Genomic DNA, 26,322 nt, shown 5'->3' with positions numbered 1-26,322 from the left:
TCTTCATGGACGCTGTTTTTATTGTGTTATGCTAGCTGGTCTTTGACCGTAATAAGTTATCTATCTTATCTATCTTGCTTTCAGAAAGGGAGTGGTGGTGAATTTTCCTTCCACCTGGCTCATTCATTTCCCCTTACTGATTAAAATCAAGGCCATTCTATATGCACTGTCCAGTTAAGCCGAGTGAACAGTGGTAAAATGCCTTTTCTGTAGAGCATAGATGCGCGTTGTGTGAGTGAAGTAATGATTTGTCACATCTAGCATTGCAGCTTCCTATGCAAAATGTCATTTCATGACTGGCAGGTTTTAGATATTTGGGAATAAATTGTTTGCTCTAAAGAGGCGTAAATCCTGGGTGATATCATTGTGAAAGAGAAGGAGACTGGATACTGTGCTTCGCACATTGCAAAAGCTGGTGGTTGTATGCCAAGCAATGATTTGTTCACCATATGTAATTCATCAGGCATGTTTTATTGAAGTTCTGTAGGGAGATATTTAACTAAATTCTAGTCTTTATCAGCCGGACGAATGAGAGATGGCCCTCTGTGTATCTTTGACTCATAGACGATTGTTTCAAAGAGCCATATTGGGTTTTAATTATCATGAGAGAACATTTAATTCAGATTTCATATAACAGTACCTGTTGTAAAAAAAGGATACAAATTCAATCAAGGATGTAATCCGCCAGATGTTGCTGCTATTCAAATTGTATTCAGTTCAGTGGGACTTGCTGCCTTCATGTATTCCATTCAGGTTGTATTAAAATGAAAAGAAACTGTGTAGCAGTAGTACTTGTAGCATAGTTGCTGGTGATGTAATCTGCTTGCAGACACACAATTTGACGAGCAATGACTTCATTTGACACTCTTCTGAATGTTTTCCTATTTAGATCTGTATATTAGAATCTAAGGGCCCATTTACAGCTGATCGTTTCCCAAAATGGAAATAATTTTTATGTTGTGTAAGCTTGCCTCTCATTTGTCATGACTGCATTCGTTTGAGAGCATTCTGCTTTGAGGTTTTTGGATATGTGTAATTGCGATTATATGTTTAGTTGAAAGACTTTCACATGTGAAGGCATTCACTGATAATTGGGGGAAGCGGCTACCTACCATGCAGTTCATGAAGTAGCCTACCATTTAGTTTTTGACTGCAGTTTGTAACAAATGGCTTATTAATTATTTCAACTAATTCATTTTAAAATAATCTGCCTATTGCCCATGTGATGAAAAATTACTATGATTGTTAGCAAACTACTACTACTTGAGAACAAATAGTTGAATTGACACCAGCAGCAGTTATCCAGTGGCATTTCACAGGTGAATGAAAGCAGGAACATAGCAGTAGTTAATACCTGGCTATCTTGTCCAGCATTCTTTTCCCCACAATGACCAGCCCAGATGCCTATGAGAAGTCCACAAACAGGATATGAGAACAGTAGCCATTTTCTGCTGTTGTACCCTAGGTACTAGTATTCAGATAGATGCTCCTTCTGGTCCTTGAGGTAGCCTGTAGTCATTGTTGATAACTTATCCTCCATGAATTTGTCTGATGCCCTTTACAGGCTGTCTAACCTGGTGGCCATCACCATTTTCCATGGTTGACATTAAATCAGGGGTGGCCAACTTATGTTTCATGTCCACAGCTTTATTGACCCATGGTCAGCCCTCTGGGGTCCCAAATGTAAAAGTGGGTGTGGTGTAAGAGTAGCTGTGGCCATATAAAAAAAGAACATATTTTTTGTTGAGTCACCATTTTTTATTTATGTACTGTGGACATCACCCATCTTCAGATAAAGAGTCCAAATGTTGCTATATTTAAACTTTTTCTCTGCCTTTGATTTTTTTTCTGAACAAAACTTTCAGGCTTCCTAAAGCATATATTACATTGGTTGTGTAAAAAGATGCTGGAAGAAGATGCTGGTCTTATTAATAATTTGCTTGAATCGTTTTCCTGGAGAGAGAGAGTGTTTACATGTACATGAATCAAAGTTTTATTATATTAAAGGCTGTCTTTCCTCTTTCTAAAGGAAGGAGCTTCGGCACGGAAGACCCAAACCCCAGCAGCTCAGCCTGTGCCAAGACCAGGTAAATCTACCTTTTAAAATCAGTATTTCATGTGTATGTATTTATTAATTCATTTGCAGTGTTTATATCCTGCTCTTCATTAAATATTTTCAAACTCAGAGCAGGTAACAAAGTAATAAAATAAAAAGAGAAATTGTGTAATGTGTAAAAATTGCAAAATCATATAAACAAAGCGAATAAACAACAAATTAACAATTCTGACATAAGATAAACAAGCAAAACTACAGTGACAAAAAAAAAATTTCTACTTTAGCCAGATATCTAAGTAAAAATGCCAACAATGCAAGACATTCAAACAAATTAAGCCAGCAATGGACTAGGAATAATTCCCATCCCATTTTCCACCAAGGCAGCCTATTCACTCTTTTTCTCACACACACAACAGGCTCTTACCCTGTGGCATTTGAGCATCTTAAGACCTTTCTCCCTCACTCTTTAACCCATCCAGGCTCTTAAACTGAGTGGTATGTATCCTTACCCATAAGCACTCATAGCAAAAAGCTCTTATGTCTTGTCTGCAGGAAGCAATAGAGCACAAAATGCATGACCTGGCTTTAAATCCGCACTGATTTTAGTATGCATTAGTTGTAGAAAATACTTTGGTCTCTGGCTTTAAATAGTTAGACGGGTTTTTTAACAACCATTATGTCTTGCACTAAGCTCCTCTGGGACATACAAATATTTCCAGTGGTGAATGGTGATTGAACCTGAGTCAGGGCATCTCAGTACTATAGTGTTTGGTTTGCTGAACCGCAAAGAATTATGGCTGTTGTAGTTTGGTGAGGGTTCCAAAACTGTTGTTAGAGACCCCTAGGCACCTATGCAGAACTACTGCTCCCAAGGTCACTGCACAAAACAAGTGTCTGGCTTTTTAAATTCAAACTATAGTGAATGTCAATACCCTTGAGAAATACTCAGTTTATGCTGACAATTAACAGCAACTATCTCTTGAACTGATGCTAAGAATGGATGCCATGTAAATTCTGCAAGGCCATGCGAGTATTTTTAGCACCAAATGGTGACTGGATCATGATGACAGGCTGGGGAAAGAATAATCCTGTTAAATAGGTATTAAGTAGGTATAGAATAAAGAGAAGTTAGGATAACAATGGGGGGGTTTCAATGTGAATTGGATCAATTTGTTTGGCATCTTCCATGCAGCCCCTTTGTGCCCTCCTAATGGAAATGACTTTACACTTTTCAAATTTTGCCAGATGCAAAATTCGCAGGAATAGGTGTTTTTGTTTGGTTTTGCCTTTGCTTTAAAATGAGCATCATCTAAAAGATATTTTAAGGTGGAATGCTAATGTAGTTAGACTGGCATGGTATTGGAATTTTTTTACTGGTTATGTTATCTTTGCAGCTATGTGCCTATGCTTAGAAAGGTCATACTGCCTGTCATATTTATCTCACCAGGCTGTTGAGAATAAGAATGTGTTTGGAACTGACAGGCAATGATATGAAAAGGGTAGAAATAGCAAGAGCAGAAATACATCTGGATAAGCCGTTGCACATGGGGGTCACACTGCCAGATGCGATTTCACACATATTAACTGAAAGGCCTGTACAGGCCTTCGTCAGTACAAAGGGTGGCCAATATCACGACTGACCTTCCATCCTGCAAGAGTACAAAGAAATAAGCAAAGTGCCATGAAGCATCTGAAGAAAGCATTCCCTCAGGATTTCACTACAAAACGGTTTAATTTCTTTAGTAGTCTTATATATTTATACAGTACTACCAGTGATCATGGGATCTTAACAGAGTTTCATAGGCAGTGTACTATGAAATTTGAAGTCAGCGTTGATGCAATCCTGAAAGCACTTAGTAAAGTAAGTAATTATATAGCTGCAGCTGACCTCTTAAAGTGTGGTGGGTTATGCCAACAGTTGCCCCTTTACATTGCAACACTGCAGGGTGATGCTCTCATGTCCCTTCAAACCTCAGGCATATTTAAAAAGGTAAAGGTGAAGGACCCCTGACAGTTAAGTCAAGTTGCATACGACTCTTGGGTTGCACTGCTCATCTCGTTTCACTAGCCAATGGAGCTGGCATTTGTCCGCAGACAGTTTTTCCGGGTCATGTGGCCAGCATGACTAGCCGCTTCTGGCGAAACCAGAGCAGTGCACGGAAACGCCACTTACCTTCCCGCCGGAGTGGAACCTATTTATCTACTTGCACTTTGACTTGCTTTCGAACTGCTAGGTGGGCAGGAGCTGGGACAGAGCAACGGGAGCTCACACCATCGCAGGGATTTGAACCTCCAACCTTCTGATCGGCAAGCCCAGAGGTTCAGTTGTTTAGACCACAGCGCCACCCCAGTCCCTCAGGCATACTTATGCAATTGCCTTTCCCAGCTCCTCATCTTCTCCCAGTGATGGTGCTGAGACTGGGAAGAGATTTCCTCAGCCCTCGGTCAAGAGGGGTGCACCAACCCACAGTGCTGGGAAGTTGTGAGTTGCACTCCATTTTTGTAAAACCTGAAAAGTTACTTGTTGGGTGTTCAGTTGATGAGCTTTCATTTGCTTCCTCAAAGTACAACATTTGAGTCTGAACATTTGCTGAACTGGGCAATTTCTTTCATTGTACTGTATGCCGATTGTGTTCACTGCTAATCAGAATTTGTAACCAACTTCAAACCCAGTCTTAAATTTCCTGGGTTAGAATAAAATCCATGTTTCTGGTAACTGTTGGTGCAGATACACATGTTCCCCTCCTGGAGGAAATTATGAAGTTCTTAAGTATGTTATCTCACCACACTGTAGGAACAAAATGTCATGGCATGTGCTACTGTGATTCAGAAGAGGAAAATATTGCCCAGTCTTTTTCAGAGAATGGATTTGAAAATATGCAGAAAATAGTTTTCCCCCTTGTTAGTTGCCTGCTCTGGGATCTCATGCCAGGATGACAAGAGTTGTGAGTGCTTCTTAGAACTCACATTTCTACTGCAGCATTAATGCAAATAATAACAAAGTGACACCACGTGGAGGGGAATTAAGGATTTATTATTCCAGACTAATAAATTTGACTAATCTTATCCAGAATCAAAATTTGTTATATAATCAATGATTTTGTGGTTTCTTTTTCCTCTGCAGTCTCTCAAGCAAGACCACCTCCAAACCAGAAAAAAGGTGAGTTGCTTCTAATTTTGTAAGCCCTTTAATCATAAACAGCCTATATTTTGTGGCAAATACGAAGTAAGGATTTACAGTTAGTTCTGCATTCTTTCATAATTTTTTAAGCTGCAGAGCAAGGGATAGTAATGATGATGAGAATGGCATTTTGTTAAAATTACGTCTTTGTTTTGTTTTTTAAATTAATCTCTCTACAGGATCTCGAACACCCATCATCATTATTCCAGCAGCTACCACCTCTTTAATAACTATGCTCAATGCAAAAGATCTTCTGCAGGATCTAAAGTAAGTAGCTGAGTAAAATATGCTTCGTAAAAGTCAGGTGTAAAAAAATGTAGCTGAAGTTGTAAGTTATTATAGAAACAGTGCATGTTATTTTATATCAGCGGCATTTATTTATTTTTTATGACAAAATTGGTGACTACAGCACAGGTTCCTTAGTAGAAACAAAAGAAACACAACAACACTATGATTGTGAGTTCTACAGAACCTCTTAACTTCCATGCAGAAAGCTTATGGACACCAGAGGTACACTCAGCTCGGGGGGGGGGGGGAGGATTTGCTTTTTAAAAGCCTTTTTTAAAAATAAAAGTTTAGTTTAGGTTTTCAGCCTTTCCTTTTGCCTTTTGAGGCACACTTTGTGTTGTATTGTAGGTTGGTTGATGTATTGATTCACAAATCAGTACAGTGGTTGAACCCTGTGTGCATAGGCTCTGCTTTCGTATATTATATGAATTTTGATTTGATTTATATTTGTAATGTTTTCCTTTACATTGTGTTTAACTTTACGCTTTAGTTTTCAACATCAACATAATAAAATTATAAGTAAAATATGTGTGGCAAGAAGAATCTCTTTCCTAGACTTGGTAGCTGGAAGGCGAGCGAATCAGACATTTGCAGGTTTTGTATTTGAAGTTCTGCCCTTCTTTCTACGCATCTTTTATGGTCCTCAGGAGACTGCAACTGTTTCTGTACTTCTATTAGTCCTATCCCTTTATCATCCCATGAATGCAGCGTTTTGCCACTAAAGATTTGTGACCTTGAGGAGCATTTCTTTGTAGTCTGGCAAATCAGTGTGTGACTGTCATGACTGGCAGTCTAATTTTCATCCTCTGTCTGTATATTTTACACCCCCAAATTAGAGAAGGAAAATCTCACCTTCCATTTAAATTAGTTTGTGCATCCAACTGTGTTTCCTGTTCTCTCTTCTGTGTGTCACAGTGGGTTTTATCTCTGTGAGATACAATGATGAGAACAGCAAGCATGATCCAAGTTGTCGTGCATATTCTCATAAATGGTATGGACAATGCACCTTGCTTTGTTTTTTGGTAAGAGAATATGTGGAGCAACTAATTAATAAAGATCTAAGTGACAAGTATGTTAAAAAAGAGCAATTCTTATAGCACATGGTTTTTATTATGATACTACTTAAGAAGTCTGGGAAATGGCCAACATCTCAGTGTCCTTCCATATTTTGCTTATCTAAAATTTGTGAATTATACTTTGACCCAGTGTGGATGAAAAAATAAGTCATCTCCTAACAATACTGAACCACGTCACTCCAAGTCTATTGGTGGTTTGCCACTTCAATTTCTTCTCTTGTGAGTCCCAAACCAAGAAAGGAGGTTGGCTTCTTAGTTAGGAATTCCTGGAGCATAACGCTTTCCCATCGTTATGTTCTCAAGTTTTGTAATTGGCTGCCTTCACCCAGTGGCATGTTACCCATGTTGGGAAAATGTCATAGTTCTCCACTTATTGCAGGAAGTGTTACTGAGACAGTGCAGAACTGAAGAAAAGAATATGGAAGGCTTTAAAATGTATTTTCAAGGAAATGCTGCTAAGTTGAAAGTAATTAAAAATGTGGGTCAGCTAATGTTCAGATGCCATGTTTTCTAGTGTGCACACACAAAAATGTTGAAATTGTGCTTTGGCACCTTAATTAATAAAATAAAATTATTGTTATTATTTTTCAGAAACTTACTTCTGATTTGCATTTTATTGTATTTGTCCTCCTAGAAACTTAATTCCAGCGATAATAAGAGTTACTAGAATTTGTAGGCGGACAAAACTAATTTGATTGGGGTTTAGAAAAAACACACACACTTAGCTCACTCTCATCTTTATTCTGTAAACTGCCCTGAGATCTTACAATGAAGAAAGGGGTGTGTGTGTGTGTGGAGAGATGGATGAATGGACAGATAAATAGACAGGCAAAATTGCCATTATTTATGGATTTATTTTCTTGAGATAATAAAAGTAAGTTATTTTGTTTGCTTCTTATTGAAAAGGTACTCATAAATAGCAGATCTGGAGTTCATATTTTCCTTAATACGTCATGTTTCTCCAGGGATCTTGTCAAAGAGCCAGGTTTAAGGCATCATAAGTGTTAACCTTCAATAAACTTTTCCCCCCTTAATGCAAAGGAGATCAGTATGTGAATATTAATAGTGCACTTTCTGTGTTCAATTTAAAAGCGAGAGATTGTCTTGATCGCTAGCGCAAAAAGGAAGTAATTGGTCAGTAATTGTACTGCTATTGACCATTTCTAAGAAGAAACTATTTATTGCTTCTGAAAGCAAGGAAATTCAATAAATGCATTGTTTAGATATGGTGTTTGTGTTCAGTTGTTTATATTGCTAGAACCTAAAATGTACGTATTGGCATTTGGCAATGAGCTGTCTAACCATTTCTTTTTCACCATATTTATGCTCCTAATGAGTTGCTGTCATGAAAACCTCTCTGGATTCGTCTAATTCAGATTCCTTCTTCTACTCAAGTTTACCTTCCATGGCACTACTGAACATTATCTTCCATGCATCTAAACATGTCATGAAATGTTCAAATAACTGGGAAAAGTTCCTCCTTGTTCCATTGTTGCTACTTTGGTGGCTGTGGGGTTAATGAATTTGAATATATGTAAATTAATTGATTCAAGAGTTTGATTTCTTCTCTTCTGAGATACATCTAGCAGTTGATACGGTACATCCTTGCAGCCAAAATGAGCTGTAAGATTAGGCTCCTAGGCATGTAGGCTTTTTTGCAAGACTGCCAAGTCATCCTTGTCTTTAATAAAAACTGAATCCTGTGAAATGTTACAAACTAACAAATTTATTGTGGCATAAATCTTTGTGGACCACAGCCCACCCACATCTGACAAAGCGAGATCTGGCTCACATAAGCTTATGCTCCGATAAATTTGTTGGTATATAAGGTGCCATAGGACTTTTTGTTACTTTTCAGGCATTGACTAACACACCTATCCATCTGTAATTTATTTCTAGTGACACCAATTGTGGTGTAAAATATCCATTTAAATAGCATGCATGTCTCTATTTTTTGGAGTAGTCTAGAGATTTTCTGAAATTATTTTGATCAATTTAGAGGCTCTGTTAGCTTGTATTGTTCAGTGATTCCCCGTGATTCTGTCCAATTTCTGATTAATCTCTTGACTACGTAATGTCTGCTTTACCTTGACTGCACCAAATCAATTAGTCCCAGTCTGTTTATTTTCTCGCCGTGCTTATATTTAAGGTTTGTGCCATCAGATGAAAAGAAAAAGCAAGGTTGCCAGCGAGAAAATGAAACTTTAATACAGAGAAGGAAAGACCAGATGCAGCCTGGTGGAACTACAGTCAGTGTTACAGTACCGTATCGTGTGGTTGATCAGCCTCTAAAACTTATGCCTCAAGATTGGTAAGGGAGGGTGAAGTTTTCTTGCTGTTGCTGTTTCCCTACTGCTGACAATAGAGCTAGGATACAGCCCCCTTGAAGCCAAGTACTGTCCACTTACTTTCATTTCTGGAAATAACCATTCTGGCATCATACCTTCTCATTGGATATTTGATTGCTAACATGGCTGTGTCAAATGGACACAACCACACCACGTTCCCAAGCACAATTCAAATTGTTGGTGCTAACCTTAAAAGCCCTACACACCCTCAGCCCAGTATACCTGAAGGAGCGTCTCCAACCCCATCGTTCAGCCTGAACACTGAAGTCCAGCTCCGAGGGCCTTCTGGCAGTTCCCTCACTGCAAGAAGGGAGGTTACAGGGAACCAGGCAAAGGGTCTTTTCAGTAGTGGCACTCGCCCTGTGGAATGCCCTCCCATCAGATGTCAAAGAAATAAACAAATATCTGACTTTTAGAAGACATCAGAAGGCAGGCCTGTTTACAGAAGTTTTTAGTGTTTGATGGGTGGGGTAATGATGATGATGATGATGATGATGATGATAATGATAATTTGTTACTAAGAGTGTTCCTTCGGGACACTCATGAAGAGAGCACTGAGTTATTGGTCATCTTAAATTGCAATGTTCCATAGTTGTCTGGGTCTACAAAATCCACAATGGCCATTGTTTTTTTTTCCATGAAAAGAGCATTATGACAGTGGGTCACTTCTAATGTGATTAGCAGAAAGTATGTTTCTTTTTCCCAAACTGCAAACAAAACTATCAACTCTCTTGGGGGAATGCAAAAGAGAGATTCTCATGACCTTTTTCTCCCTGCTTCCAAATTCTCCTTTTTCTGTGCTCATGTTGACCTGTCCAGGTCATGGCTCAGTATGGATTAAGATTACATGATACAGGAAGAGTGGGAGCTTTTTGGTGAGCATTTAAAGAGATACAACAAGGGTTAGAAATATGAGCAGGAGTTAAAAACAGTATGATAAAAATCTAGAATGATTTGGGTGGTACAGTGGTACCTCGGTTTTTTGAGTGTTTCGGAAGCTGAAAGCAGAAAACCCAGAAGTAATTGCTTCCGTTTTTGAATGCGCCTCAGAAGTTGAACGGCTTCTGCTGCATTTTATCCTTTTTTTCTTCATTGACTTTGCCAACTGCCCTTTGCTCCTCTGTTGTCGAAAGTTTCAGAAGTCAAATGGTCTTCCAGAACAGATTATGTTCGACAACCGAGGTACCACTGTATTAAAAGGATATGCAGCAAAAAAATGAATAAATAAGGAACCATGGGAGGGTGGAAGTCTTTTGATATGAGATTAACAAAAGAAACTGCAATATGTGTATATTAAGTCTGTGAAAATGCATAAATAAATTCAAATAATTCTCCACTGGAACTATTTCCCATCTTAAGGAACAACAATAAACTCTTTCCAACTAAGAGAGAGAGAGAGAGATTACATGTGCAGTCCATGTTCCTGATTAGCTTTGTTGTTGAAGATTTCCAGACATTAGTTCAATGCCTAAATACATTTAATAAGACCGGGATCAGATATCCACAAGACGTGAACAGTTTGAAGTTCTTATGCAGTGGAGAAAACTTTATGTGAATAAATTCTTAGCTTTTGGAACACTTGTTTTTGGAAGTAAAAAACATTTTTCAGCTGAACATTGTGGTATTCCTTGTTCTCATCTTTCTCTTTTTAGGGATCGTGTTGTGGCTGTGTTTGTACAAGGTCCTGCTTGGCAGTTCAAAGGCTGGCCATGGTTGCTACCTGATGGATCACCTGTTGATATTTTTGCAAAAAGTAAGCCTTCATTTTCAGCCAGCTAATTCTCTGCCACCTGTTTTAATTATGAATTATCAACCTTGTATTATTTTGATGGAGGCGTTAACTCATCTGACACTGATCAGCAAGGCTGGTTTGGTAGCACAGAGCATCATTTGCTGAGGGAACTAGTTTGCTGTCAAGCTTCTCTGAACGAATGATGAATTTTTGCTGGGATTCACATAAGGTCAAGCTGAAATCTAGAAAGAGGACCAGAGTGTAGGGAAGCAACATGGCAGGGACCCTAGAGACGAGGGAAGAAGGAATAGTATAGGCCAAGCCCATCCAGCTTCCAAGAGACTGTGATCTACTCCCACTATAAAAAAAACTGGCAGTGATCTACCCATTAGATTGACCAGATTTGTTGAGCTTTTTTGGGGAGGATAAGCCAAAGTTGTTGAGAAGGGTTTTTGGAAAAGTACTGAGGAGGAATTGAGGGAAGCAAGGGCTTAATGAAGTGATGGATAGATCTTCACAAGAGAGTTCCCCCATTTGTTGCTTCTAGTGTCACTATGGCATTCTGTCTTTGCAAGTCAAAGGAGACAATGGCGTCTGAAGGCAGCTACAGGATGGGATGGGAGCTGAAATTCACATATTGATTTGAATTACCTTGGGCTGTGGATTTCTAATATTTTTATATTGTTTTGATGGAATTTACGGTTGAGAAGCGTCTCAGTATCATGATAGCAGGTGTGCCTCCTCTTCTGCAAACTGCTCCAGATTTCTGCTCCTTAGCTCTGCATGGGAATGGTAGACTTTTGAGCTTCTTTTCTCATCTGTAACTCAATACAAACAATTGCTTCTGCCACAGCACAGCTTAAATCTCTCTTTAATCTTCAGAACTGTTCATCTCGCCTGCAACAGTGTGCACATACACTGAAAAATCTGGACCTACGCATGAGCATCCAAGGATCCATTTTCATCTATATTGCCAGGGAGGGGGGATGTTGCCAGGGAGAAATGTTTGCAACCCTGCCTACTAAAACTTCCTGACATAGAATAGTCAGGCATATATTCCATTAATCACTTGCAGCTGAACTTCTTAGTATTGCAGCTTCCCATCCGTTACTTTAGATTAGAACTATGCCCCTTAGCCAGCACACTTGCATCATTGAAAAACAATGCAACAATCCAGTTCTGCCGAACTTCCATCTTCCACCATATACACTCAAGTTGTTGCGAAAATCAAAATTGCTGGGACATAATGGTACTCTGGGAAGCATTAGGATTTAAATGAAGCTCATCGCTCCTGACTTTCATACATGCAGAGAAGCTCAAAGTTCTTCCACGAGGAAACTGGCTTTCTTCCACAAGGAAGATTAACAGAGATTTAGAATTGTTTGCTGTAGATTGAAAGTTCGGATAAATAAATAAATTGAAAGCTGATTGCTGTAAAATCCAAGAAAAAGTCTAAATGTATCATGCAAATCCGGGATTAGACTCCCATCTAGATAGAGCACATCAGACTATTTCTCAGTATCTCACAATAACACTTTATGCTGGCTGAAATCCTATAAAGTGTCACTTGGACAAAGCTTAAAATAGTACTCTCTTTATCCTATGTTTTCCAGGCTACAGCACTTGACCTCTTGTGAAATAATTTGTTTATTTTTGGACCATATACCAATTGCTTTTGTCGAGAATAATTTCTTTTATCCTTTCATTTCAGAGATGTCTGTATGGAAGTAGATATTTTCAGTGCAGAGTTCCGTATTTTGGCATTTTAACCAATATGAATATTTTATCTGAATGTCATTTTAAAGGTCTACTTGCAATCACATGTTAATGCAAGTCTATTGAACTTGAAGGTCACTTTTAGTGGATTGATTCTTGTTCAATACATTTTGCTCCTAACTCAAAGGATCTGTTTGACATTCATAGATTTCTTTGTAAATGCATATATCCTTGATATACTTCGTGTACTTCTTTTAAAAGGAAAGGTTGGTATAACATAGTATGATAATAATATTTTTATTATAAATTCTAGAAGATGTCCTAGATACATAAAGTTGATGTACTTAAAGGATTTTTTGTTGATACCAAAAAAGTTTTAATGGAAGAAATTCCACCTTCAGGCAATTTGTAATACTGGTTGCAAGTCCTATGCATTTTGTGTGTGTGTTGTGTGTAAAATATAGAAGCAATTAGATAAAGATTTCCATGGTTCGATATGGTGATCTTAAGATTAAGTTCGTGAGTGATTTGCTATGGTGGGGCTATCACTTTACAAACTCTGCCATGTGGTTACGACTCATATTACAGAGGTAATATATTTAAGTGCCACTCTAATGTAGTGTTGTGACATCTGAAATCGAGACTTTGTTGAGATCTTCAGAGGGCATGTTTTAATGCAGTGCTTCCATTTTTTTTAAAGTGGACCTGGATGACTGAAACAGCCTCTTTGGAAACAAAACATGAGCACACTGACTTCTTATCCAGGATAATTGTCCCATTCACCTTGCTGTACTTCTGCCTCAGAGACCGCTGACAACAGCATATCATTTCTACAACTTATCTGGCACACATACCCCACAGCAATACTCATGAAGCAAATTCCTTTAGCCTGAGGAAAAACAACAAAACTTTATGTAACATGGAAGCTAAATACACTTTTAAAAATATTTCCAAATTGGTGGTCTCCGGGGCTGATGTGTTTTGTTTTGTTTTCATTTTTTGGTGATGGGGGGACACACTTCTGTCAAAGTACTCTGAAACACCAAAGTTATGGGCTAGCTCCAAATGTTACCATCCAACTTTTCATGTAGTAGAGGAGAATATTTTTGCTTATCCCCTGCATCTCCCCCTTACTATTCCAGAATGCCCTCCCCCCCCCAGCAGATTTTCAGAGGATGCAATGAGAAGTAGGAATCAGGCAATGTGTCCCCGCTTCAACGGGCAACCGCAGTGTGGAGTCAAGCCTTAGCTTTTATCCAAAAATTTGTCATTGACCAACAGCAAATAGGAAGAATTGTAAACTGATTCTGAATCGGTTGAATTAATCAGTAAAAAAAAAAATTACAATGGACTAAAAGGGGGCCTCCAATTAATTGGTCAGCTAAATCTATGTCATTTTTATTACACGCCCTTATAAAAACTGCATGTAGCCAGTAGCCTTTTAAAGGTTTCATTTCCCTTTTACGTCACATAGGAGGGAATGCTGCTTCTAAGATGATGCCTGGTTCCACACATATATGTATCCAAAAACCAAGAAACTGTGTGTCCAGCTTCAGAAATACTATTTTTTCATATTTGATATTTAGTCATTAAAATATTCATTAAAATGTGTTTCAATTAACCTTTATTTGGCTGGATTGTGAGCCTAACAAAAATGCAAGCCATTATATTGGAACAGCTCCTTAGAATAAGGACAGAAACCAGAGTATTCTTCTAAAAACTCGTGACACGGAAGTTGGGCATTAGGGCTAGTTCACAAGGGCACCATAGTTTCCATCTTAAGCTCCTAGGTGGATCACAGAAATGAAGCCTAGCTGCGTGTACAGTGATATCCCTACACACTGGTCTTGTTGTGTCTTCTGTTTCAGAATCGCAGTCATCCAAAATGAGTTTGGGTGTTAAGAGTTATTTTAATTGCGGTATCTTTTTTTCCTCGTTCCTTTCTTTCATAGTTAAAGCTTTCCATCTTAAATACGATGAAGTCCGTCTAGATCCAAATGTCCAGAAATGGGACGTGACACTGTTAGAGCTCAGTTACCACAAACGGCACTTGGACAGACCAGTGTTCCTGCGTTTCTGGGAAACATTGGACAGGTAATATCAGTCGGGGTGGGGAATGCATTTATATTTTTAAATAAAAGCCATCTGTTGAAACTGGCAAGCTATTAAAAACAATAGTCAAATACCCACCACATAAGGCCAGTTTGCTGCACTGTTGCAAATTACATATTAATTAGCAATACACAAGAGCATCTATACTGATTGGGATTCCTGCTCACTTCTCTAATACCCTGCTCTCCAACCTGTACCAATAGCAGCTCATAAAGAGTTTCTACGGCTTAACAAATGTCTCCCCTTGCACTATATCCTCCATTTTGAGAGATCTGGCTCAAAGTGAGCTCTTACCTCCTCTCCCCCCCCCCCCCAGTTATTTACATCCAAACATAAGGTAACAAATGCAAAGCTACATGTTTTTTAGCATTTTATCTAGGGATGTAAAACATTTAGAGCAAAGATACAGCAGTTTGATTATCTGGAATCGGTCATATGCAGTCGATTACACCAGTTTGGAAAAGACACGCAGGTACCAAACCATTTCAAAGCACCTTTTAACCTTTAATGGCTTGGGACCAGAATACCTGAAGGACTATTGAATGAACTTGCCCTGTCATTAAGAGGGCATATTTCAGGGTCCCCCATCATCTAAAGTAATGCGGGTTGTGATTAGAGACAAGGTCTTTTCCATTGTAGCAACCTGTTTATGGAACTCCCTTTCTATAGAATTTTGTTGAATTCCATCTGTATTTCTTTTCCGTGGCAGGCAAACATTTTTTTTAAAAAAAAAAATTGCCCATGCTTTTTAGTTTTGTTTCCATTTTACTCTAGATTTTTAACTGCCTGCTAAATCTGTCGTCGCTGGATTGTATTGTATATTATTTTGTAAGCCACTCAGAGCTTTGACTGAAGAGCTTCTGATAATAACGTTTTAAATAAATAAATACTCTGCAAGTACTATTTCAGTTTATGTCATCTGCCCTCCTCCGATTTATCACTGAAGTCCATTTTCAGTCTGTCAATCAGAGTAGTGAAAGATTTACTTTAAAAATATATTGATGGAGAATTAGTTGTTGTATGTTGTTGACACACCACATCTGTATCATTCAGATGATGTGGGGGGGCAATTGGAACAGATGATAGCTAGTTACAGATAGGTAGCCGTGTTGGTCTGCCATAGTCAAAACAAAAAAAATTCCTTCCAGTAGCACCTTAAAGACCAACTAAGTTAGTTCTTGGTATGAGCTTTCGTGTGCATGCACACTTCTTCAGATACAAGAAGTGTATCTGAAGAAGTGTGCATGCACACGAAAGCTCATACCAAGAACTAACTTAGTTGGTCTTTAAGGTGCTACTAGATGATAGCTAGTTACAAATGCAAAAGGAGGGGGGAAACAATTTATTGCCTTACCATTTTCCTTAGCTTAGTTTCTTACATCTTGGGTTGTTAACATCACTTTTGCAAGAGAGAGAATGCATGCCTAAATTTCCATATTTATGCAGCTGCTGCAAGATTCTATAATGGTGATTTTTCTTTACATTTCAGGTACATGGTAAAACACAAATCCCACTTGAGATTCTGAATTCTTGACTGCCATTTTGTTTTCTCAAACTTTGGATTGAGAACTTTGAAAACTGCTCTGGTCTACAGAGAGGAAGGAGTTCTCCTTGCCCGCATTTGTCAAGAACATTATACAGATAAAGAAGGGAGTCATTGTTCAATCTTTTTATAAGACCTTGTTGGATCATCATGTTGCAATGACAAGCCCGCAGCCAGTCGTCATTACAAGCAAGGGATTTTGCTTAAAACTATTTTTTAATAGCATAAACCTTCTAGCCTGCAATTCAAATGTATATTTTGATAGCAAGCCATTTCTTCTCCATTTTGTTAAACTAGCAACATTTTTACAATAACATTTCTGTTCATCAATAGGATATAGGGTGATTTTCATGAAAGGTTACGAACTTGTGTGTGTATGTATATATAGATATAGAGGTAGATGTTCTAAACCACTTCGCTTCTGAGCATAGTTCTTGGTTCTTTGCTTTATCGTTTCACTTGTGGAAAACCTTTTGATTTGATTGGTATTACCTTCTAGTCTAAAGAACTCTAGGAACTGAGCAAAGTGAAGACTGCTTTAGATGAATCAAATTGTCATTCTGTATATGTACTGTATATTCTTTCAGACTTTGGAAAAGGGATGAATAAATCCAAACTGGCTTCTTTTGTTATGATGATAGTTTACCAAAACTGTAAAAAGAGTAATTACGAATACATTTGAATTTTAAACACCCTCCTTGCAAATTCCCTAATTTAAAATTGCATGTGCATAATCCTCACATGGAGGTGTATATAAAACTCTACACACACAAGAGTTTCAGGGCATCTGGGATTTTTAAAATCTGAGTTGGCAAAATAGAATAATAGAACCAGTTCTTTGAATTCCAGTACCATTTTTTTCGTTAGACTTTGTTCTTAAATTACCTTGGCAGTATGGGAAACCTAGCAAGCCACGCGGGGGGATCCCGTTTTTCAAAGTTCAGTGCTGGCATAAGCGAGGAGATGCAGTGCAGATTCTTCCCACCGGTCCAGGGCTTTTCTCAATATCATGGGGATGTGCAAAGGAATGGCATCCCACTCTGCCGGAGTAATGTAGGAACCCAGTCTCAGTGCCATAAGAAGTTCAAAGTCACCCAAATTCCAATTATTGCTGGTTAAACCAGTTTTTCAGCATTCACATGAGATAGAAACTTTTCAGTAACCAAAGAACCTGTTTGCTTGATCAGGATTGAGCAAAGGAGAGGCAAGAAAATACTGATATTTCTGTGAGACTGTATTTTATAATATAGTTGCTGAATGCTGCATACCAGTGGACATGAAAAATGATCCTTCAACATTTGGATTTTTTGAGATGAAGAAACTACGTATTTCTGTTTTTCAAATCCAGAACCATGTTTTTATGCTGAGTGTCTGAGGTCTGACAGAAGTAAAATATTCTCCATATTCTTCCTTAGTTTTGCTCTTATTTCATTTTCCGACTGGTTCTTTGTATATTGTTTTCTAATGAACTGTTAAGGCTTTTCTTACTATCTCCTTCTTAAGATGCAGTTGAGATCTAAATGACTTTCTGAATACTTTTCATATTTATTTCTAATATACGGAGACTGTGACTTCTATTTTGTTGTAGTTAGAGCAAGTATCAATTTTTCAGCCTTTCAGTGCTTTTTTTAGTGATGTTAAGAATTCGCAATGGTAGTATTTTTGAAAGAATATCACAATAGAACTAGATGAACTAAATCAGGAATGGAATGTGTTTTTAAAATAAAATGGGGTTTCAGAAATCACTCATAACACTGACTTTTCCAGCACTTTTATTCAGCACTATGAAGAGCCAGAGCTGCTCTTAAACCTAAACGACGGGGTGCAATTAAAACTGTTGTTTGTACACTCTGTATTTTTCTTTTTCTTTTTTACTTATGAAAAAAGAACCATACAATTTGGAGATTTTATAAGTTTGTAGAATTGTGATTGTAACACTGTCACATTTTTGGAACACAGATTACCTTGAAATAGAAACTTCATTGGAAAGGCAATGCAATGTAAGAATCACATGATCAAAATGAGTGTGTGGCTCCCCCCCCCCCATTTTAAATTTACATCAACCCTAAGTTGGGCTTAGACTTGCCCAAGGTCTCCCAGTGAGCTTCCTAGCTCAGCAGAGATTTGAACCTGGGTCTCTGCTGTCTTTAGATCACATTATTCTCCTATAGGGGTGAATGTGTTCCATGATATGGATTGTCTGTGCCCATCTCTTCACTGGCAAGAAGTAAACTCTATTAGAGAATTTATCCTGGGGAGTGAGACAATCCCCTCCGATTATACTTCCTGCCAGCATTTCCTCCCCTCTAAGAATTCTGAGCACTGTAGTTTATCCCTCACAGAGTTATTATACCCAGCAACTCTGAACAAACTACTGACTGAGCTATCCCAGATTAAGCTGCTTCAAATGTGTTGATAAAATATGTTGGGTATACAGCCTTAGTGTGTAATGCTATAACAACTGGTTGAACACTTAAGAAGGCAGCAAGCTCAATGAGTCTATCTCAACCCAGTCTTTGACTCCTTACTGCCTTTTGAATCCCTGTTCGGTTTGAACTAGAAATTTCTGGATCTGGTTTTAGTCAACTTAACCTGTGGTACCTCTGGTGGAGTACAATGTGCCCTTATTCAATGCTATATGTGTGCCACAAGTCTACAGAAGTTTAGAAGTCTCAACCTTTTTTTAAAAAAGCATATTTCTAACACGTATGGTTACAGAGTTGTGTTTGATTGTGTGTGATCAATGCCTGATACGATATCTGAAGTCTGAGGAGTTGCTTAAAGATGTTTCCACTAGGCTATTGGTGCTTTGTATAATTCCTTGCCCCTCTCCTTGAGAAGCAGAACAGAAGACATAACCTACAAAATGTGAAAATGCAGAATAGGTTATGCAAAATAATTGTGAAGTCATCAAGCATAGGTTAACTAGCAGAACAGGAGAACTGTGTGGGGGTTAGACACAGCATTGACCTTACCTCTTTGCTTGTGGTGATTATAGTACAGGAGATCACAGCTTCTGTACTAGGATATTCCTAACAGTTTCCAGCTGTTGTAGAACACAACTTTAAAATGAGAAAAGCTGGTTTGAACTTCCCTCTATGTTCCTTAAAGAATATAACGAAACGCAACCTCAGTTGCAGGATATAAAATTGGGGACATAAAGGTCCATACTGATCAGGGTGTACGTATATGTATATATACATTGTGTGTACACACACACACACACACACACACACACACTGTATGTATGTAGTACTAGGGGCTATGCCCCTGCTCACTTGACTCACCACCACCCGTCACCAAAAACCACTGCCTCCCCTTACTCCTTGCCCCAGCTCCCTCCCCTTAGACCTCATTTGGGCTGCTGTCTACTTACTTGCCTGACCCACTAGCCCAGTGATGGCTAAACTTGGCCCTCCAGCTGTTTTGGGACTACAGCTCCCATCACCCCTAGCTAACAGGCCAGTGGTCAGGGATGATGGGAATTGTAGTCCCAAAACAGCTGGAGGTTCCAAGTTTGCACTAGCTCATCCACCTGCTGACCCTCTGGCACTGCTGTAATAGACCAGGAACTCTTGAGAGCCTAGTTTGCTGCCACGCTGTAGTTCACAGCGCCACCTGTATGTTGACAAGCAAACTGCAGTGTGATGACATCCTTACATTTCTAATACATGTATAGACATTTCAAGCATGTCAGAGGAGGGTCACAAGTCCACATCATCTTGAATGAAAGTAAACTTTGCTTTCTGTACATATGAATCCAAATCTTCAAAATGTGGGGGCACAGAAGATCCTACCTTGATAAGGATTTACTATTTTTTCTGAGTCTGTTCAAATGCTACATTGCAAAGAAACAAGCAAGGGGAGATCTCAAAACCAAAGAAGTTTTAGGACAACACACCTCTCTTCATTTCTTAACCAGGGTTGTAGAGCCATATGTGACGAGTGCTATAAGTCCAGAAGGACTGTTTAACATGGGATCAAGGATGATGCAATTGACAGCAGGTAGATGGTTTATGTCCGCTTTGTTTTTGACGTTTGTTTTCAGTTGATGCATAAAACATGCCACTTGTTCTCCGTGGAGGCTGTGAAACAATTTTATTGGTACAGCTTCTCAGTCTCCTGCCCAGTGAAATATGCCTTCACTTGGTAGTGCTTGCGAACACTCTATATACAAAACAGAAGCTGGCCAAAATTAATGGCTTAGATGGTGATTTTAAAATTTAATGTTGCAGAGCTGTGCTCATTTTCATTCAGGAGCTATAACTAATGCCAAGCACTTTATTAAAGCAATGTGTTCATGAAAAATTAAACACTCCCGCCTGGAGGAATTGTTGGCCTAGCAGGTTAAAGTTCGCCCGGCATGCTGCCGGCAATTGTCAATGGTGCAATATACCATGTAAATCTGATTCTGTGGATGTCAAATTCTGGCTGTTCGAATAGCCTTATAATGAACATTGCAGGGTCGTTAGAATACCTCCATCCTTGATTATTAGAATTTTGCCTAAGCCATTGAGCTCTGTTACAGTCTTCCTCTTGCCCGAAGACCTTGTCAACGTTTCTAGATCGCTCAAGGAACGCAGAGAGATCACCTGGAAATACGGGGCGGAATTTCACCAGCATGATCCTGGTAATTTCACATGGCGTTTGTCATCTCCATAATGCAGGCCTCCCATGTAGCTTGCTCCTCTCTGATGAGCAATATAAACTCCTATGAAATGGGATGTGCTTAGTGAAGCAGAACCCATGCTGGTATCTGCTGGCAAGCAGTGATTCCAAGTTAACTTGGATTCATCCTTCATAAAGCACAAGCCATTATAATAATGCTTACAAATGAGCACATACCCAAACAATAATCTTAACTACTGGAAGGTATTTTAATCCACGAATGAATGATGAAGTAATATATAAATTTCCATGTAGGATATTGCTACTCCTACGTTTAATTTTCATCTCGTAATTTCTCCCACCCCCCGCGTGCTTCTTTCGGAGCTGGAAAATAAGATAAATATAGAGTTGGTTATGGGTCCACCTGACCCAAGTACTGTCCACTTTGACAGGGACAAGTTCTCTAAAGTCTCAGGGTGATAATTTAATTCTAGATTTTGGCCGTTGAACTTGGAATCTTCTGTGAGCAAAGGATATGCCCTACCACTGAACTTTGCCCCTTCTCTACAATATGATGTTCCATCTTGGACCAGTCATCCAAGATAAAGTTAGCCCTTTCTAATGATGACCTGTTTATCCAGGTATTTTATTTAGTACATTTATATTCTGCCTTTCTTCCCTTATGGAACTCAAGGCAATGTGCATAGGGTTCCTGGGTGATCTGCCATCTAGGCACTAACCCCACCCAAATGTGTATAGATTCAACAGGCAGATGTGTTATGTTCCCTATGTCCAGGATGGCCACTATTGTCCACTTGTCGGTCATGGTTGTTTCAGTGATTGTGATGGATCTTGCCCATGACTTAATGGTCTCAAGACTGGAATCATAATATACAAGCAGCATTTTCAACAGTGGAAACCAACCTTAAGCCGGAAAGTCTTAAATTTACATATCAATGTTCATAGGTGCCGACTCCATGGGGCTTGAGGGGGCCCGAGCCCCCTCAAAAATTCGTTTGGGGGGGCTCCGCCCCCCCAATAATCTCCGGCGCCCCTCCAGCAGAGCGCCATCGCCGCCCCTCCCCCAGCCCAAAATGCACAGGGAGGGGCGGGCTGCATGCCTCCTGCCCTCCCTCCCGAGCAAAAGCTCCACCCAATTTCCTTTGGAGCTGATCACGAGGAGGCGGCGCCACTTTATTTGCATATTCATGAGCTTATTTATTATTCATGAGCTTTCCCGGGCCCCCCCAATATTTTTTATAAGTCCGCGTCCCTGTCAATGTTACAGCAATGACTACCATTCAACAGCTATAGTTGAGACAATTGCGCATGATGGGTCCACATTTAAGGGTCAATCTCAAATGCAAAGTGTACTTTTACCTATAAATTTAAACCAAGCCAACTTAAAAGTGAGTAAATTTGGCTAGACTGTGATCAGCATCCTTAATATATTTTAATTCTCAAATGTAACTGCCTTTTTTGGGAGGAATGGGAAATAGACATAAATATTATGTGTTCAGACATTAAAATGTGCTTTGTTTCTGATTATTGCTTATCCATTTTTAAGCCTGTTTTTGCAATTCCTTGAGAATCTGCTGAAAGCAATGGGGAATTTCATATAATGTTTTTGGCTCACCCCAAGCTGCTACAGCATATAATAATCAAAATTTTAATAGGTTTGAGATAAATTTTACTAACATGCTTCAGGGAAGGAAACTGGACATTTTTATAAATAAAAAAAACAACCCCATGGTTTTCTCAAGAATGAATAAATCCTTGCACATCTATCAAAAACTTCACTCTTGTGGTTTATCCCCACAACAGCTACTCACTATGGGTTATAGTAAAGCAAACAGTCTATTTTGTCAACACCTAAATGATACTGAGCATCAATAACTTGGCCACAATAAGGAAATTTTGCCCATGGTATGACCATTTTCCATCTTCCCACTTTGATTCTCTGGCACCCTATCTGTATAACCTAGCAATTCCAAAATATAGACGCGCTTTTACACTCGCAAGATTGAATGTATTGCTCTCAGCTGTACTTGAGGGACGATTCCAACAGATTCCACATGAAAAACGCTTATGTCCCTGCGGAGATGGCAGCTCCGAATCGGTGGTACATGTCCTTCTGGCTTGCACTCTTTATAAAGACCTGAGGAACGAGATTATCCCCCCTCTTTTATTGTCCATTCTGGGTCGCCCAACCACTGCCACAGTGTCTTTCCTCCTAGCAGATCAAGAGGAGCAGATGACAGCAAAGGTTGCAAGGTTTCTAGCTGGGGCAATCAGAATAAGGTCCACTATTTGACTGCTGATTCAGGACCCTAAACTATGTTTTATACAATCGATTTTTTTATTTTGTTCTGTGTGTATCACCATGTTCTTTTGCTGCTACGGCCGATGGCTGACGCAAATAAAGTTTCATTCATTTAATTTCATTTCTTGCACATCAGATGAACATCCAGAACCATCTTTTGAACTGTGTGTCAGATCCAAGTGAGAAACTGGTTTCTAACATGCAGGTTTGTTTTCCTTTCATCAAAATGAAAGGAAAGTTCATGCGGTCATGTTTCACATGGGACCAGCCAGGCCTGCTACCACTTTTGACAATCCTCAAGGATTGGCTGAAGAGTAGAGGACATAGTAGCTATGAATCAGTAGAGCAGAAAAGTGAAAGGAGAGAAAGAACATGTGATGGGTGCAGATGGAAATAATGGATTCAGCAAGATGGCTGAATACATGTAAAGACGCATTTAAGGTGGAACTGTGGGAACGTCAATGACTGATTTATGTTGTTGCTTTTAGTATTCATGTAGGGGAGACACAAATAATGGAAATACTGTTGTGATTTGATATTGTGTACTAGGAGGCTGGGAATCCAATGTATATATCAGGGCCAAAATATCTGTATTACAATTTATCTCCAATCTTTTTGCCCGTGGCACTCAAGGCAGCTAGAGAGCCAATAGAAATTAGTCAAGAAGCCAGAGCATTAAGAAAGCGTAGAACAGTGAATGAAAACACAAAGTTGGTCAGCCCATATTATGTTTGTTTTACGTGCTTTTTGGACAAGGGTATGAGTGTGGTTTTGTGTGATACACCAAAAGACTCCGCTCACAGTGTAATTGTAATTTCACAATGGCACTTGAACGTTTTTATAAAAAGTGGGCCAAAGAATTTGGAGTAAAATCCACATAATTTCAATGAGAGGGCACCAGTGGCGCTTACATAATGTTTTATTGGGACTGCATTGTGCCTGAGACAATGGCTGATCAATCAGTTGCCAGCATTCTTTAGTCCCATCTTTGATAATCTGCTGGAATTTTCAGCACAACTCAGAGATCAGTTTATCCCCAAACCCTAAAGATCCATTTCAAAATCTGCAGCAACACAAAGGAGCGAGAAGCTGAGATGCAGGTTCCCACTGAGCTATAAAAAGAAAAATGGAATAAGGGGGTACTGGGAGCATCAAAGAAGCTATGTATGTTCACAGTAGCTTGAGGCAATGGCTTTATTTCAGCTAACTTTGTAGTTATTTCACAGTGCTTTGGGACTGAAGGTTATGGAATGGGTAGGCAAGTTTTCCCATTATCTGAAATGCCAAGAGACACTACTTTCAGACTCTTGAGTTCTGTGTTTAATATTACTATTTTACAGGATGTTATGCACATGTAATTAACAGGGAACAGTGGGATGAAAGTAGCCCTTTTCTCTTTCGTTCATTGCAAGCAACAGCCACAGTTCATGCGTACTTCTGTGTGCAGCTTTAAAAACCTTTGGGACCTACAACAAAAAGCCAGAGTGCTGGTGCTCATAATTCCAGTCACTCCATTCTTTTTTCCCTGGCGCTCATTGGTCTGTTTAGGGCGATACTACAGTAGGCCAAGTAAGTTTGAGTGAAAACATCTCTCCTTTAAAAGTGTTTTTTTTTTTTTAACTTCTGCAAACAAGTTTCCCCAAGCCTGCTGACAGCTCCTCTTGTGTGTGGGTGGTGCTGTTTTGGCTACCTAAGCAATGGCACTCTCACGGCATGAACATCAGTAACAAAGGGAATTATTTATTCCTGTCAATGCTTCCTAATGCATGCATGCATCAAATGTTGCCACTAGTTGAACTGCACAATCGTCCATAGCCCCAAGTGTCAATGTGTTCAGTGTGCCAGCAGAGTCTTGCAATCTTCTTTTTTTGGCAATCATCCGTAGCTGAGTAAGATTGTCTTCCATAAACACGGTTTGAACAATGAGTCCGTAAGTGACTGTGGAGGCCAATTCTGGATCCACACATCCTTCCACATTGGTTTCCAGGTGCGAGTTGATCACGGTGTGGATTTGCCAAGCGTGCTTCCCTCTTCTTTTGAATCAGGGGGTGAATTATGGACACAGCAGGCCAGGCAGTGCCCCCCATTCCCTTGGGGGGCAAGGGAGGCTGCATACTCCCATATCAGCCTCTTAATTACCTTGTGTGGGTCGGAGAGATGTTATTGTCGGCCATTTTCCAATGCGCCCCCTGGTGGCCCCCTATCTCAGCTGGATTAAGGCAAACTAGAGGACTCCTCTGTGTTGCTAATAAAAAGGCTAATTGCATTCCCTGCCTCCCGTGCTTCCATTCCCTGTGGTTGAGCTGGGCTCACTTGACAGCTCCTTGACAGCCAGTTGGGTCGTGTGAATTACCTTTTAGGACTGATTCACACGGTGACTTGCAAGATGCCTGGAAAGATGTGTCTTGACCACACCATATTGCAGCTGAAGAGAAGCTGAGATTCTGGTACTGAAGGGTCATTTGTTGTAGGCTAGATCTCCACAGTACAATGGAGAACGTTGCCATAGATCTTATGAGCTGGTGTCTCAGCTGAGCAGCTAACAGCACAAGCCAGCTACACACAGATACTGGGATAGATACTGCTATCCCATTTTATCCTCATAACAGCCCTGTGATTAAAAAAAGGTCCCTGCCCAATCAGAGATTTGAGCTGAGCTCTCCCCATTCCAAATCCAGCACTTGTTCTGATGGAAGCTTCAGTTATATTTCAATTTACATCCTAAGTTAACTCACTGTGGTGGATAAATTTTACGAGTCCTCAATTCATGTGCTAATTAGTACAAAAAAAATTGCAGTGCAAAAACAAAACGGCGATCTCCATTCTCCTTGAAATCAGTTATGTTATCATCACAGTTTTCTTCAAACAAGTCTATTGGCATCTTGAAGACTCACATGTTTTATTATGGCATAATTGTATTTTGGGTAGAGCCCACCTGATACAACAATTTTGTTAGTTGTTTTGTGAATCCCTATGATTAACAGGTGGGATATGTATTGAATACAAATACATTAAAATATGTAATGCAATAAAATTAATTCTTTGTCTTTATTTTTAACTTAAAAAACACCTAAAATTTCAATCTGCATTTTAGGCATGAATCAATCAGAGCAACTGATGCAAGGCTTAAACCTCAGTTGTAAGAGTCCAGTTTGTTCCAATGAAACACTAGCATAAGCCCTAAATTAGTAACCTTAGCAAATCCTGGGGGAAGGTTGTGATTCCATGAGACACAATGAAATTATATTGGATTAGTTTAGGTCTGTCACATGGGATTTTAAGGAGGACAATTGCTCCCTCTCCCATTTGACTTCTGTTATTCTAAAACAATAAGTGGCT

At 39.3% G+C, this 26,322-nt stretch overlaps 2 protein-coding genes across 2 annotated transcripts in view; one reads left to right on the top strand and one right to left on the bottom strand.

Moving 5' to 3' along the window:
• CDC73 (cell division cycle 73) overlaps positions 1-17,466 on the top strand; it is a 107,307-nt gene extending 89,841 nt beyond the window's left edge. Inside the window, exons 11-17 of the mRNA XM_081914908.1 lie at positions 2,030-2,087; positions 5,181-5,216; positions 5,417-5,504; positions 8,751-8,912; positions 10,602-10,702; positions 14,350-14,491; positions 15,999-17,466. Of these exons, the coding sequence (XP_081771034.1) occupies positions 2,030-2,087; positions 5,181-5,216; positions 5,417-5,504; positions 8,751-8,912; positions 10,602-10,702; positions 14,350-14,491; positions 15,999-16,035 (624 nt within the window). The 3' untranslated portion in view covers positions 16,036-17,466. The remainder of the gene's footprint in view (positions 1-2,029; positions 2,088-5,180; positions 5,217-5,416; positions 5,505-8,750; positions 8,913-10,601; positions 10,703-14,349; positions 14,492-15,998) is intronic.
• The window catches only part of GLRX2 (glutaredoxin 2), a 183,418-nt gene that overhangs the window by 97,994 nt on the left and 59,102 nt on the right, over positions 1-26,322 (bottom strand). The window lies entirely within an intron of this gene.

The sequence above is a fragment of the Podarcis melisellensis genome, assembly GCF_964234715.1.
Source record: "Podarcis melisellensis genome assembly, chromosome: 6".
Classification (NCBI taxonomy): Eukaryota; Metazoa; Chordata; class Lepidosauria; order Squamata; family Lacertidae; genus Podarcis; species Podarcis melisellensis.
Note: the sequence above shows the minus strand (reverse complement) of the source record. Positions and strands in the feature narration are given on the sequence as shown.